We start from the raw sequence: 17,298 nt of genomic DNA, 5'->3' as shown, positions 1-17,298 counted from the left end.
ATGGATAAATTCTGAATTTGTAAATACAACGGAAAGATGAATAAAAAAATGATACTGTATATACGACTCTATAAAAAAAAATCTGTGAATTTGTGCAAATTGGAAATTTTTCATTAAGTTATAATAATTTTGTGAAATTTAATTTATTGTTTACGATTTTAATGGTCTTCTTTGTACATTGTGTAATTTGTTGTCATATAATTACAAGAACACTAAATACTGCAAATATTCATTATTTATCGTAGGTAATGTAGAATTTTATAATAGAATATCTTATTCACAATTGCGTTTAAGTTATATAAAATTTTTTTAAAAAAAGAAATATTTACCATACGTTTTAATTATAGTAATAATTTAATTTATTGTAAAGAATTAAAAAACTGTCAAAATTGTAAAAGTTTCACTGAAAATTCTTTAGCTGTTGCTAAAAGTAAATGCTTTTGATAGTATAGATAAGACCATAATTATTTATAATATTTAAATAAACAATATAAATATAACTTATTTAATATAATATTTGTGTATTGTTATAAGTCGTGTGAATTTCTGAGTGAATAAAAGAGTTGGCATTAAATGGATTTGTCATTTTATTTAATTTAGATGAGTTACCTAAGTTACTTGCAGTTTTGAATCTTTTTCGTTCGTTTTCTCTTACGGACGGACGAGGAAATGAAGATAAATTAAGATAAATTACGTCGACAAAAAATATTATTTATTATTTCGGTGTGTGTGCTTTACATGAGAACAAAACATGTCTCTGATAATTACAGGAACGAGCAGCAATTTGATCTCGCTTTTTTTTCACATCATTAATTATCTAACGTTTGTTTTATATATGCAGCATTTCTTTCGTACATGACGTGGGTGTGTACATGCGTGTGTACATGTGTCTGTGGTGTGTCTGCATACGTGCTGCACGTGTGTGGTGGGAAAAGTGGTTAATGTAAAATGGAAGGGATTTACATAAATCCATAAATTTCTCGAGGAAAAGTAGATGGATGAACAACTCAAAAGCCTTACATATAGACGCACACTTACACACATACGCATATTATACATACTACAAATCAGTCATCCCTCAAGTTTGTCGTCGACATTAGACCTAATCGTCTCTCTGTGCCTTTTGCATCTCAAATGAAGTAAGCGTATTCAGATGTTAGGTGGGAAGAAAGGAAAGAGACAAATGTAAAAAAAAGCTCAATCGTCGCTTCGCGAATCAAGCTATGAGATATTTTTGCATAATTTAGACTTATTACACAGTAAGTATTTGAATTTTTCGTTTCCAGCACAGACTTTAGTCTACAGACCGCATACACAACTGTATTTTACTGGTACCATTTGCTGCACAAGCACTCGTATGCATAAAAGCAAGGAAGTAACTTATTAAATTTTAATATCACTCAACTGATGTTAAATTAAAATTTAATATCAATTAAACAGAAGACAATAATACGGTCAAAATTCTTAGGAAGACAAATTTTAATGTAAAAAATTTGCGACTTGTATACCGTCGTCAAAATTTTAACGAGGAGCAAACGGAAATCGGCTGAGGCTTCGTCTTTTTGTACCTTTCTGTTATGGATGTATAAAGCCACTGTACATTTTGTCAATCTATACATTCTATACATTTTGTCAATCTGGCACTCCTTATCTTTATATATCTTTTCATATCACCTGTTTTTTTTTGCACGTCATTCTTAGCACGACCGAACGCAGCAGTCGATTTTTAATCTTCGAAAAATTAATTCTGAAATACGAAGCATACTGCGCTAACCTTATCAACAATCTACCTATTGTTCTAATTTAATCGCTGACTAATCGAAACTATTTGCATTCTTGCAAGATATATGATGGTCCTTCCTGTACTTTCTCAAGAAAAATATTACATACAATATTGTACTATAATGGAACGCTTGCTCTCTCTTTCTCTCTCTCTCTCTCTTCTGACATATGGAAAAATACATTTCTCCACTGAAGAATAATAATGTCTATTCTAATTGCTACGTTATTATTTAATTACATTGCCTTCTTCTTTCCTTTATTATTCTCGCCTTATTTTTATTCTATTTATCATCGATCCACGATTAGAAATTAGTAATGCTCGACATTTCATCATTACACAATAGACAGATTAAATACAAAACACACGTGTTTGAGAACAAAATAAGATTTTTAGATAGACATGGTAGCTATCTTAAGACACGCTGCTAATATCCGCAAAATATCTTTAAATATATAGAAAATTCCATTTTTTTTACTGTCTCTCAGAGAACTTTCCTTGTAAAAAAATTGTAGAAGTCATATTAGATACTTTCGTAGTTTTTGTTCCTGAAATTGAGGAGCGAGACTCTTTTAATTGATTAAAATTAAATAAATTTACTAATTATTATATAAACTTTGATTCATCGATTACAAGAAGTTCTTAGGACAATATTCAAATTATTTTTTTCAAACTTTATAAACAAAAAATATTAATAATTACTCTCAAATATTTTGTTAAATATTATCAAGAATTTCTAAAAAACCGTTTGTAACCAATCAGAATTAAAATATCTTGTTTATTTAACGGAGCTTTTTTTTTATAAAATTAAAACTTTAAATTAATATAAATTTATGCATACAAGATGGGCTTAAACTATGAGGATATTAAAATACACTTTATTTCAATATCCTCAGTTTATTTATGGAAATATATATTGAAATACATTATATTTTAATATCCATAGAGTTTTTGAAAAATAAAAGGAATCAAGTGGCTTTTATTCAACCCAGGTATCTCATACGTTATATTAAGAATAAATTTTATTTGGTTCTGAAACGATTTCCTCGATCACCATCGACCAATCAATGTTTAATTAATAATTAAGACTGCTTCGTAACCACTAATTACCACAAAATCAATAGAAAGTAAATTGTATCGCAGTTCACTTAACCGCTAATTACCCACACTCTGATTAACCCGCAATTCTATCACACTCGGTGACGCTAATCCACATACGTGACGATCAACATTCAACATGCAGGGAACATCACATTAAGTTTGATATATGTGTGACAACATATCGTATTTATATCTTTTAGCTACGTTAAGGGTGTCTTTCCCGTTGTTGCGCTCTTTCTTGCGAGCAATCACTTTCGTGAAAGTACGCACGAGCGCGGAGCGATTGCGCAATCGCCCGTAAAAATTATACGAATTTTAATCTCTAATAATTCTAATAAAACAAAGCAAGAAGAATCGTCGACACACTTGCCCTTTTTTATATAAGACTTTACAAGGCCATAGTGTATTTCTGTTTACGCTGATATTCTTCAGTATTTCTCGACACGTTGTTAGCCATATTTATTATGTTCAAACAGACGTCAGAGATTTAATTAATAAAATTATGTAGCTATGTCGGAGGGGTGACAGCTGTCATTTAAAATTATTAAATACGTATATAATTTAAACTTGATAATATTTAAGAAGTGATTGTATTAAATATATATGATTTGTAAATATAGATGTATCTCTTCAATATCAATGCTCTTATTTAAAATAATTATTCAAAATAAGTAATAAAGTTTAGTATATATGTATATATATATATGTATATAATTTTCATTTAAGAGCGGTTAACCATTTTTATTATTAGTGCAATATGTATTCGCTACTTCATGTATTCACTATCCAAAAAGGTGAAATTTCATAAATGAAATTTTGTATATAAATTTCTAAACTTTGACGGCTCACAATACGTGTCATGATCGAAGGAAATCAGCTTACTGTACACCAGCGAAACGTTTTTCTGCCATCCCTATGGCTGATGAGAAAATGGCAGAATTTCTTAACGTGTCTAATTTCATAAGTTCTAATTTTATATTAGTATCTACAGTCACTAACGACAGAGCGATATATTAGAAAGACGAAACGCGGAGAATATTGGAAAAACAGTTCGATTGCTTTAGTCTAGTGTATGGAATCTCGAGTTGCCTCGAGCGAAACGGTGTCATAGAAGAAGTCAGTTAGCGGAGACCGAGAGCTCTTTCTGCTAAAGAGAATATCTTCTTTAACGATGAATCAGTTCTAGTCGAATTGAATTTTTTGCAGACTAATTATCGCTAAACACATTTAAACTACCAGTCCCTAATTCTGCGGCCGAAATTGTTTGGGTCCCGAATGATTATTGTAACTCGTTTAAAATCTTTCACGTGCGATTCCGTTTTTCGCCTTTCTCCTCTTCCTTCTCGAAGCCGCTCTCTCTCGCGCTTCATTTTAATTACACATTTTATAAATCATCAGTTTAACGGCTAGTACTTACAGGTGTACGTATGTAACAATTAATCGCGCATCTACGAGGATCAAGCATTCCTTTCGTGACTCGTTCGAATGTGTGATTTTAGGCCGTACTTGAGCGTTCCCTGCTGAGAAACGGAGATCGCGATCATCATTATCGCCGATCGCTTAATTAAATTCCCGCGAAACATCCTTTCTCGTGAAATGTGGCAAAGTATGATCGAACAAGTGTTGGAAATGATAATAAGGAATAATGAGGACGATCACAATCATACGAGGAACGAAAACGAACGAGAACTACAATCGGCAGATGGCTAGTTTTCTTCTCGCACAGCGTTTCGTCATGAAGTATAACAGATTGATCGTATGCCCATTTAGCGATTTGCCTTCCGCTAAATTCTTAGCGTCACTAACATAGCAATTAAAGAAACTCAAACGGCGATCGATTTGCATCGCCGAAACGCTGATACGAGACACGCTTCCTGCTACGCAGGCTAGAGAATGCCGTTGTTGTTTGATCCACGTGAAGATACGCGCGCACTTCCGTGAGATTGTCCCTGACACTTACAGTTAGAAGTTAGAACGAGTACAACACAGATATGTAAGGGAACAGGCCGTCTTGTAACTCTTAATTAACAGCGTTCTCAACGAGGTGACCAATCGCGTCGATATTCATCTAGAGAGGAAGAAAGTCTATTTCCTTCAACTATATTCAGCAATAATTTTTTTTTGAAGGGGAGGAAAGTAATTCTATATCTGTGATTGACCTGATAATTTATATGATGTACCGAATGTACAATTACGCGATAATTAGCGATCGTTTCTAGGAATATTTTACACACGGCCCATAGTACATATGTATATAGTATGAACTGTAATAAGTATATATTATCTTCTAGAGATCCACAGCGTAAATTTGAATCAATAGTTTCGATTGTCAAGATTGATACAATATATTTTTTGCGTATGTATTTGTTTGCCTGTTTGTCCGTCCGTCTGTCTCTATGTGTATTTCGTGTGTATGTGTGTGTCCGTGTGTATGCCTGTGTGCGTGCTCGTCATAATTAGACGTAAGACAATATAGTGAAACAGACTCAAGTCATGCTCTACATTAAGGTGCTAGCGTTCTGTATCGTAGAAAAATCGTAGTTGCTCTTTATCTGAGCGAATGACACGTGTCTAGATTTTACTATAAGGTAAGGGTTTCACTGTAAGCTCGAACTTCGTCGAAAACTACTAGAAGATTTTTAGAAACGCGCTAGAAATGAGTGAAGCATCGTGTTCGAAGATAATTTAATCCTTCGCTTTCAGAGACTTTTGAACATATAGATGTAAATATCAATATATAGATATAATTATACGTTTGCATTATAAACACTTAATTTTATTTATATCTATTTAAGTTTAAATAAATAAATAAAATGTATGAAAGAGCGTGTTTAGTTTGTAATAGTTTAAAAAGAATTGCAAAGAATAAAAATTTTTTAAACGCAAAGAATAATACAGGCCTGATTTAAATAATGACCAAATAATAATTTAAAGAAAAAAAAATTAATTTGTGATTTGTAATTTCACTGATAAAAAACACTGATATTACTACAATTTCTAAAACCTTTACACTGAGAGAAAGAAAAATTGTTAACTTGACTAAAGTTTTCAACTCGATTAAATTTTTTTAGTTCAAGTATTTATGTATTTGACTTAAATACGTAAAATACTTGAACTTTGGATAAAGCGTTTATATATTTAACTTAACTACATATACATTTATCTTAAATATTATACATAGATACGTGAGCTGAAGAAATTCAATCGAGTCGAAAAATTTAGTCAAACCACCATTTCTTTCTCAGTGTACGAAATGTAAATTCTCATTTCGAGCTCTAATAAGTATTAATTTATCTAGAATCGTCAAGAGAGGAGAACAAGAAGCAGTAACAACGGCATCGATAACGTCCGTAATAGTTAGGTCACTTCGAAGGCTAGTAGAAAACTTGTTTAGAATGCGCTCAACTACTTACAAAGGAGAGAAGTCCTCCGTCTAAAGTATAGATGATTGCATTCGTACGAGAAGATTGTCCATGCGATAATCTTCACACGAGGAAACCCTCGACGAAATGATGCATCTGTTCGAATTAATTCGTGATTTTTCGTCGAAAGTTTCACCGATTTCCTTTATCCTCTTGCTACAAATATCTCTTTCGCTTGTACTTTCGATTTTTCGTCGTTTGCTAAGATCATATTTTGAATTTATTTCCTTGTTTCTTTCGCGTAATTCGTATAACTTATCGTTCGTAAAGTAAAGAATTAATATTTAAAATTTTCGAAATTTAATTTACATTACAAGCTGCACGTTAATTAAAATATTAACGACTTTGGTAAATGTGCGTAATATCGTTAAGATCACGATACGAGTACTACGTAACGTATTACATATTATAAATATAAGCATATAACGAGATCACAAGAAGTAATTTGTTTTACAGCAAAGTTCGAATCTGTATTGTTTAATATTCATGATCATCGGATATGTTTCTAGGCCGATTGCTCGTAAAACACTGTTTTTTTTCTACGATATATCTGACGTAGCCCTCGCAAAGGCACAATCGTCTCGTTTATGAGTCTTGCGAGGCGTGTCGCTGGCGTTCGAGGCGAGAGACTGATGTAGCGATTATATCGATAAAAGATGTTTGTGTGTGTATGTGTGTCTGAACAGCACAACCGTAATTAAAGAGTCATTTTTTTCTTCATTTTTGTTTTTTTTCGGGCCGATATGCTTTTCCGCTCCGTGTGCTTTAAGTAAAAAAATTACTTTCTTCTGAATGCTTGGGCGCTCGCGATTCCGCCTGTGCATGCCTTTCCGATCAAAAGTCTGCCGTTTACAGATTGCCAATTAAGGAATCCTCAAAGGAATCGCAAGATTTGTCCAAACCGTTGGATCTTAAAGATCCGACGTGAATAATGAATACGTAAAAGTTTCCGTAAGAAAAGTCAGAGAATCTGATATTTTGCAAGAGATCTAATATTTAAAAAGGTAGAATCAACGTAAACTTACGTACAGAAGAAACGACATTACCAATGTAAGAGCCGCGTACCTATGTACCGTCGTTAAGAATTTCGTTTTTTTCTCTTTTTGTTTTTTTCAAAGAACTTCGCAAAAATAAATTTTCGACCGAACTTTCGTTGACATCCCTTAAACATCTACATCGTTAACACCGAGTTTTAATGATATGGGACAGTGACACCGTATTTATCCTTAATCGTACCGGTTAAACACATGTACATTTTGATTATCCTTCGTTACAGTTTTCCCCGCGGATTGCAATAATATATAATATATATATTTATATAGATGTGCACGTGTATACCAAGTCCCGGGGGTCGATACCGACCCGCCGTGAGCCTCACGTTATACACGATACACCACATCACTTAAGTACCGCCGCGTGTTTCTCCGTCTGTGCACGCATCACACTCAGCGTAATAATAAATTTATGGATCATATCGTGAGAATGCTGCTGAATCATTAATTAATATTATCACGTTCATTACCTATTACTAATTACTCGGGCGGGGTAAGCGCAATAATTCTGGACAATCCATTATGTCCCTAATCTCGTCGCGGGACATCATAGGATTTAAACATTCACATTAACGCGTCCCGAGGATCATCGTGAATCATCCCGAAGTGATGAATTAAGCTCGCATTGGAATTTTCGCATATCTCTTCCTATGTTGTTTCTGTCGATTTTTTTTCTTTTTTTTTCTTTTTATGGCCAATCGAACTTGCTTCATGAGGTCATAGTGATCTTCGAGACGCTACGCAAAACGGGACGTCAGTATTACATCTGAGAAACGTCAAAGAAGTCCGCCTCGACGTCCCGCTATCAGTCTACGAGCTACAAAAATTGTGCGACTTCTAAACACCGAGTTTGGTTGGGTATTATTCAAGTTGGCCGCGAAGTTTACCTCCGGGAACTCATCCGCTCATCTCGCCACCACCTCAAGCTAATTACTCGTCTTTTTATGTCATCGGCTCGGCCAGCGAGCCTTGAAACGATTGTCTATCATTAAATAGTTAAAGCATTATTTAGTCACGCCGACCGAGGCGTTCCATTTGATTCGACTGTTTTCCGTTTTTTCATAAATCATTTTTTTTTTAGCTATTTATACAAAAAAGAAATTCTAAAAAAAATAATTTGAAATTATGTTCTGTACAAATTAATATAAATTTATACAATAATAAATTTAATGTAAGAGCACGGCAAAAGAATACATTTTGAAAAATTAATAGATTAAAAGGATTACAATAATTTACTATATTACTGCAAATTTTAAGTTCTACATTCTCAATCGAATATCTACTTTAAATAGAAACGCGAATCCCGAAAGCGCCTCGTCGGCGTAGAAGGATCAGATAGGAGGGGTCTACATCCTCCTATATTGACCCTTAAGTATCGATATTTGAATTAGTACGTGCGAAATTCAATCGAATCACTGACTGGATCAACCAGATTTAACCACCGCCGGCGGCAGATGTCGATCAAGTTTCGCTTCGCACAGTCGACGATACTCACTCGTCGATCATTATATTTGTTTCGGGAAAAATGGACCCTTATCATTTCATCAGGATATATGGCTGCCTCCACTTGTCTCTGTAGTTGCTCGTCGAAAAATAAACTCTCCGTACCTTTTTCATTCTTTGTTCCTGCCGCTTCGTGCGAACAAGACTTTCACAGGTACACCTTTATTGCTAAAATCACCGCGAGCGCTTCATCGGCACTCGTGGATCTCGAAAGGCGCTAATCGAAGGAACTCGGTTCTCTTGAATCTGTCTTTCTCATCTTTTCTATTCTTTTTTTTTACTTCCTTTTTTACTACCGAGTTGAAACGCGACGACGCTGACGCTGACGCTCACAAGTGTAAGTTCAATGGAAGCTTCATTGTCTTTACAATTTTTAAAGTTGATTGTCTTATTGAACAATTGTATAAACCCTCTGAAGTTGATTGTCTTCCGGTTATACGCTAAGCATTTTTTTTTTTTCAATCAAGTCTGTCGTACGACGTATGATCGATCCACGTTACTGACTAATCTTTTTATTTTTGAGAATTACTTTTTATACATTGCGATGCAATCTGAAGTTCTTACGCTCCATGACATTTTAACTTTATGTTTATTAAAAGAAAAAAAGACATATCCTTTTATTATAAAATTTCGATAATATCCAATTTTAGAAATACTCCTTTCCACGATCATTTGTATTTGCAAATGTTAATAAATAAACCGAACATTCTGACAACTGACAGATGTGTTCATTACTTATTTGTTTGCACTTTCAGATTGATTAAGTAACAATTATAAAATACGTTAATGGACGTTAATATCAGCATTGGATGCGCTTAATATTTAATATTCGTGTACAATGTAATTTGATAGATCAATTGAATAAAATAAATGTGTTATTCTGAACATCATCCAAACACATCCGTATATTATTGTGAATATAATAGCGAATTCGGTTGGACTAGTGAGCACTGATGCACATTAAAATTGTCGTACACAAATCGACGTAAAAATACGCATTTAATATAAACAGATAAAATTGTGAAAACCCGATCAATCGATATTTTATTATACTATTTAGTAAAATATATATTTCATCATTTACAATATTTATTTTTTATTCTTAAACAAGGTTAGATCAGTGTACAGCGACTTTAATGTGCACCAGTACGTACCAGTGCGATCCAACCAAATTTGCTACAAGTTATGATTAAAAAGTTGTAGCAAAAAAAAAAAACTAAACCTTGTCGACGCGAACTTCATTTGCATTCTGGGCAACAACGTGAGCCTCGTCGCTACTCTCAAGGACTTGCAATAATAAAGAATGCCGTTGTCGCGCGGAGTTCGAGATCGCGTTCGATTCGAGCCAGTCGAAATTGCCACATGATCAGCCACGATTTCCATCAAGAGATGATCTTGACGACGGACTCGCCCTCGTCCTTGAGCAAAAGGCTCAATCTGAGGTCGAGCTCGCCGGCCTCGAGGGCCCATTTTTCCCTTAGCCATCATGGCGAGTCCGCGTTGTTCGTGCCGAGGGTGTGGATCGGGAAGAGCGGATACCAGTCGAAGATGAATTCCTTCGGCGGCAGTACATCGAGATCCACTTCGGCGCCACCCAGCCCCTGGTTGCTCTCGAAGCCCTGCTTCTTTTCCCACAGCATCACCAGCAAGTGCCTGCCCTGCAGGGTGTCGCAGCGTACGTATTTCAGCGTCTGCCGATACTGCGGGGTCTTCGAGTGTCGCACCACGCGGGTCTTGCGCTTCTGCAGCCACTTCTCGCCGTCTCGTTCTCGCAAGTACGTCTTCACGTAAGTATCTGCGGATAAGGATAAACATTTTACCGACGGTACTCGGGAAAATAGTTTATTTTAAATCTGGTTTATTTTTAAGGTATCTGCGGAAGTGGAGAGAATTTTCTTCTCCTGGAAATTTTCAATTGAAGACATGGATCAAAGAGACATTCGATCTTTTATAATGCGCAAAAATAGAAACGGTTGAAGAAGATAAGTTAAGATGTATTATTGTCGCAAGTCTTATTAAATATTCTTTTTTTACCAAATTAAATATAAAAAGACTGAGCCAATAGCTTCGTTTATTATTTTACATTACGTCTAAAATATTCGTAAAAGTAAATATTTTAGTTAGCTTCGCTTCACTGTCGACCTTAATAAGCCTTTAACGAGTTAGCGGATGTAGGTCGTTGCGATTAACCGGCGCGTTGAACGCCCGCGCGGAAATTTGTTTCTAAACGCTAAAGTAATGCATGAATAATCAAGACCGAACGCCCGCACGCTGTAAAAGTAACAACTACGGAATTAACGCTCGCGCGAGGATAAATGGCCGGGAGGCTCTCAAAGGTACGACGTTGCGAGAATTTTATAGTAACTGCAAACAGGAACGAATAACTCGAATGGGGGAAATTAACAGCGGCAAAGGCACGCTCCTCAAATTACCTGGCTCCTCCTTCTCCTCGGGACAAATGTCCCTTGCGCAGATAACTTCGACCTCGAGAGTTCCCTTGCACATATAGAAGCCCAGTTGCACTTCGCCGTTCTGCGCTCCTGCAATGTTTGCGATCGCAATCAAGCGAGTGCAAAAGCAAAATTGTAACGAGAAAAAATTTTAATGGAATCGAAATTAATGAATATTCGAGAGGATTTATGCCGGAGCTTCCATCGATGTACAAAACTAACTTTGATCTCGGTTTAACTTAAGAATGAGAAAAGGGTGGAGAGTGAGTTAAAGCGAGGCCAAAGTTAATCTATAATACTTTAGGTAGAAATGAACATTAATGGATCAAAAATAAATGCGGCTTTAGATCTGCAATTTATTAATTGAATAAAATTATAGTAGTTAAGTGTAATTATGGAAATAACTTTCTGGAGTCACTGAAAATTATATAATCTTCAGAGGAACCAGGATGAAACATAAAAATCTGCGAAAACAAATAATTTAATTTTAGAAGACCAATTAAGGAGCTCATAAGGCTGGAACGAATATTTTACCACTGATTATTTTTCCTTTCGGCAACAATTGTCCACGACCCAGTTTCAGATCGACGCCATTTTCATTTCTCGCCGACTGACTGCAATAACAAAAGTTATGTCATAAAATTCAATTACGTTTAGCTTAATGAATATCAATGTAGGATGATTTGGAGTTTCCGCGCTCTCCTCATCGCTGTGACTAAAGTAAAATATTAACGACGCGATGATATAAAGCATAATTGATGAATCAATAATAAATACGTCGAAAATGTGAATAGAATGGAGTGATTGATCCATTTTAACTTGTCACGCAAGATGGATCGCGTACCTCCATTTCTCGTCTTCGTCGGATTCGCTATTTCGATCGTAAAATCTCTCAGGAATCTCCATGACGCTGTCTTTGCGCTCACCCCGCCCTACAAATTGAAAAATATCTTCTTACACTACTGATCACGTCGGATCAGCTGCAAACTGTATGGCATCGCGCGAGCAAGCAGACATCTATTTTATCAAGATGTTATTTATTCACCGAATAACCATGCTCGAAAATATTAACATGTTATACAATTGACATTCCTAGTTTCAGATGATTTTCCAAGTACCGTATTTCCATACAGGTTGCAGTTAAGTTGTAATTGAATCAAATAATTTACACCTGCCAGTCAGAAGAGTTAGTGCTACGGGCTTGTAATTTCAAACTCAGTTTTGCAACAGATCTCTCAGAGAAGCTTCCTACTCAACAATACGACAGCTGCAAAGCATCTTCGGTCGTGTGAATTTCAATATGATTCTAATAAATGATATTGTATTGTTAACGTAACAGTTTTCTTAACGTTTGCTTCAAAAGTCCTGTGAACGCGTTATGTTGATCGTCTTATTTAAGTGGTACTTCGAATAAGCAATTGTAAAAGTACTAAATAAAATATTTGATCGTATATTAAAATCACTCACAATGGTAAAAGAAAAGCAGGAAGAGATTATATTTGCGTACATGTCACTTTTACAATTCAAAATAAACAAATAAAGTAAATCAACATATCACCGTGTCGTACTATTGTCAATTTTTAAATTGCTGATAACGTCGACTTTATTGTGCAAGAATATGTAGTAGGTATTTCTATGCAAGCAATTCAATCAACGGCAATGGAACTGCTAACCGAATCGTGAAATTCAACGACCGAAGCTTCCTGAATTACGTAGATGTATGTAATAAATTCCAAACGCGTTCTCTACACAGAAGTAAGATACAAACTTCGGCTCCAAAGTACCAACGATAGCAGGGAGTTTCAACTCTACGAAGAGGGAAGTTCGGTCTCGATAGCTGTAATAAGATAATTAGAAGCTCGGGGAGCTAATAGTTCTTGTTCTATTGTTAACATATTCCTTCTAAAGTTCTCATTATAATTCTTACACTTCCTTATTATTTGTTATAGGACACCCGCATACATCATTTCAATAATCTAGCAAATACTTTTTTTATGAACATTATAACTCTCTAGATAGTCTAGATAATTTAATTACTTATTAAACATAACATATTTAGAATTACAAGTTCTACCAATTTGTTTTTAATTTTTTTCAATAAAACCAAAGGTTTACTTGGCGTAAATAACGTATTCTTCATTCATATATCTATTAGCACATTGCTCTATTTACATATATGTACATATCAATATGTACATTCCACTTTTTTTGTATTATACTTTTTATTTTTAATTCTTGTATAAAAAAAATTTCTTACAAAAAAAATCAATAAAAATACTTTTTTATCCATTGTACATTATCATTTTATGAATAAAAATATTTTTCTACAAAATATACAAATATAGAAATATTCCTTGATATAACATATATTTTTATTAACATATATTTTTATTATAAAATAAAATAACTTAAATATAGAAAAGAATAATAAAAAAATATTTAAAAGTAAAAAATAAAAAAGATTAACAATTTCTAAATCAGGCGCATAATATCAATAGATATACTTAAAGAATTGGTAGAAATATGTCATATAATCAGTATAGAGACATTTTGTTAGATAAGTCAATCATATTAATAAAATACTACTTGTCATATATACATGTCAATATACAGTTCTAAAGACGTGCGACAATACGACGATGGCATTCGACTTCTTACCTAAGATCACGATTGTGTGGATAGCAACAGTGGTAGCAGTAAGTGGCTAGCGTTCAAATTATCTATAAACTAATAGTGCGCTGAAACAAATATATCAATGCGCTATTCGCTCTAATTGCAAGAAAATTTAGGAAAGAGAAGCAAAAAGGAAGTCGTAAAGGCTTGCAATGAGGAAAGGAACGAAGATAAGGGAATTTTGTTTGCTACTCACCTATATGCAGATGACTCGAAAAATTGCACTATTTCCGCAATGTATTATTAAATAAATAAATAACGTTTGCGCGAGCAAACGTGTATGGGTATATGTGTGTAAGTGCTCTCTATTAATTGTAAATTTATTCATTTTTCCATCCAGTTATGAAAGTTATGCGTAAAGTTGTTAACGTTAAAATAACTCAAGATGCAAAGTTGATGTAGACGTGTATTTCGGCGAAACCATTAGGATATGTTAATGAAGTTATAACCGCTAATTAAACTGAATTTGCTCAAGAAATTTTGATAATTAACAAAGTCAAATAGAATAATAAAAGCAATTCCCGGGAAAATATCGAGTATATTATTTTTAAATGGTTGTCTCGCTCAAATTCAACAAGAGATATAATCGTGGAAAAAAGAGAGAGAGAAAGGGATGAAGTTAAATCGTGGCAAAGAATTAACGCACTAACTCTTGGCCTTTAGAATGATTAACTGGACTAATAAATGAGAGCAGAAGATGAAATGGAGTACGATTAACGCAAGCAGGAAATTAATGATATACCCGAGAAGTTGCAAAACTAACAGAAGTATAATTAATCTCGATGTATAAAAAATTATATCACGATGGGATCACGAAAGACGCGTGCAAAAGGGGAAGAAAATATTCCGCGGGTGAAGTTTACCGACATGTTATCTTTTCCTTGTCTTATGATAAATGGCGTTGCGTGCGTTTTTGAAAAATACAATGTAGCGTGTATCGGGGGAAAGACAAATTAATGGCACGTGCGCGCAAAGGGAGAGAAAAAAAGTGCAAAAATAAAGAAGCGAAACATGAGAGATATTAGAACGGTATTCTCTATCAACAGTATAATGATGTGTACCTCTTTCAAATTCCCTTTTCGTGTAGCATCTCGTTTACCTTTTTGATTAAGTAAAAAGTTGAGTAAGATCCCCACAAAGATGAATGAAGAAAATAAGATTGCAGAGAAAAAATATTTTTTGAATGATATACAAAATATTTTTATGACTGTTAACGTATCATCTATATTGTCTTTGTACGTTCAACATGTGTCAAAAAAATATGTTCAATAAACGTGACATACGATAAACAGAGAGAGAGACAGAGAGAGAGAGAGAGAGAGAGAGAGAGAGAAATTTATTTATCTATTTTTAATAATTATAAAAATTTTATTTACCATATAAATTTTGTAGAGATCTTTTCTATTATGATTACTTGTAAAAAAGAACAATTATGAAAAAAAACAAAACATTTTCAAATAAAATAGAATATTTATTACCGATTTCAATGCCGAATAAAACGTGATATCACTAATGGAATTAATGTTTGACATAGAGTTGTTTTCTTTTTAAATGTACATTAAAATTTCGTGAATGAATATGTTTGTGAGAATTAAAATTTATGAAATTTAAAGCTGTAATCCAGGAATTCAATCAGATTTGGGCGTATTCAAATCCAAATCCTATTTCTATTTTTGATCCGTTTCTAGTTTCGTCTATTTCGAACTAACGTTCAAACTAATGGATATCTAATGGACTAATTAATATTCTAACGGATATTCAATAGTTTAGCTACACATCTACGTTTGTTACATCGTTAAACCTAGTCCGTTCTTATTCTCTCATCGTTGCAGAACAAATGCTACGATATCGTTTGTTGAGGGTAAACTAAAAGAGGCAAAAGTTGGAAGCGAGATTCTGCTCAAAGTACAGATAGACAGAGAGAGAGTGGTAGAGGAAAAGAGCGATAGAGAAAGAGTGTGTCTTACCGGAAGCCCGTAACGTTGGTTGACAGTGCCTTGCGATTATTTATCGAGGTGGTGTGGAGTGCGGCAATGGGAAGGAGGCCGAGTTACCGGTCCTCGGAGACACAGGCTCGCACTGCCACACAGTAACTGTTGGGACTACGCACTCTGTTGTCGTTGTTGGTGGTCGATGGTGGTCGATTGGTGGTTGGTTGGTGGTTGGTTGATTGGTTGGTTGGTTGGTTGGTTGGTTGGTTGGTTGGTCGTGCGTGCGTGGCCCACGATTTGTCGTCGATAATCGGGGTCGTGACGATGGCCGATGGCGTTTCGACCGAGCGAACCGAGTGTTTCGCGATTCGAGTTGAGTACGAAGAGCGTTCAGAGTTTTGGCATTGGCGGACGGTGCCGACCGAGAAAGGATATCAAGATAATCAACAATACAGTGAGGCGTCAAAATTTCAAAAGTGCACGCTGCGCTCGAGGCCGTGCACTTATGTGAACGAAGATGCACACAGATGTCAACAGGAAGTCGGATGGCGAGAAATTGATATTGGTGATATTTTGCGATTCTTTTAGTAACGTCGGGACGCTTAATGATCGCTTCGAATGTTCAACGTAGCGACGAGAGGGATGCTTCACAAATTCGACTGTTTCGAGCGAAAGCGAGGAGACTTGACAGGGATAATCGTGAGGAGCACTTTGACCCATTGCGTTGAATTCATTGTTTTCATACGTGCTCCAAACACATTAGCCAGTCTCTTTCTCATGCACAATTCAGAGTCTACTTCCTTGCAAATTTACTGTCTTCATTAGCCGTCAGCAGATAAAAATGGCGATAATTTCGCGTTGAACTAAATAAAAAAATTAACTTCTTCTTTATACGTTTAAAAAATCAATACATTTTAGCGGAATGTACTGCAAAGCATAATATTGCAAAAATGGTAAAAACTGGATACGAAAAGCAATATTGCCACTATCCTATAGTACACAATATTTCTAGAATATTGTACGAATATTATACGAATATTATTATTCAATATTTTTAATATTATTTTAATATCACGGGAGTATTGTAGCAATGTTATACGCTCGTTTTTACATAATATTTGTGGTATATTATTTCAATATCCGTGGAATATTACGAAAACGTTCTACGAATATTATTGTAATAAAAAATTAATGTAAATTATTATACATAAAATATTCATAAACTTTATAATTATTACATTTAAAAGTTATTTTCAAATTTGAAATATTAAAATAATATTATTTAATCCTCATATAACATTCATATAATATTATCAGAAGTGGACGTATAACTAGTTTTTATTAATATTTTAGAGATATTATTTAATATTAAAATAATATTAAATA

General features: G+C 34.4%; 1 protein-coding gene across 5 annotated transcripts in view; it reads right to left on the bottom strand.

Annotated features, from left to right (window-relative positions):
* Positions 1–690: 690 nt before the first annotated feature.
* Positions 691–17,298, bottom strand: part of LOC105207975 (regulating synaptic membrane exocytosis protein 2) — a 197,256-nt gene continuing 180,648 nt past the window's right edge. For 2 of the 5 annotated variants that reach the window (XM_026130151.2, XM_039452978.1), the window contains exons 20-23: positions 12,153–12,240; positions 11,843–11,922; positions 11,291–11,398; positions 10,343–10,653 (exon numbers count right to left, since the gene is read on the bottom strand). In XM_026130151.2, the coding sequence (XP_025985936.1) occupies positions 10,343–10,653; positions 11,291–11,398; positions 11,843–11,922; positions 12,153–12,240 (587 nt within the window). Of the gene's footprint in view, positions 10,654–11,290; positions 11,399–11,842; positions 11,923–12,152; positions 12,241–15,948; positions 16,093–17,298 lie in introns of those variants that run through there. The other 3 variants (XM_011177679.3, XR_003268193.2, XM_026130152.2) reach the window with 3 other exon arrangements.

Source organism: Solenopsis invicta, chromosome 8, assembly GCF_016802725.1.
Source record: "Solenopsis invicta isolate M01_SB chromosome 8, UNIL_Sinv_3.0, whole genome shotgun sequence".
NCBI classification, from domain to species: Eukaryota; Metazoa; Arthropoda; class Insecta; order Hymenoptera; family Formicidae; genus Solenopsis; species Solenopsis invicta.
Note: the sequence above shows the minus strand (reverse complement) of the source record. Positions and strands in the feature narration are given on the sequence as shown.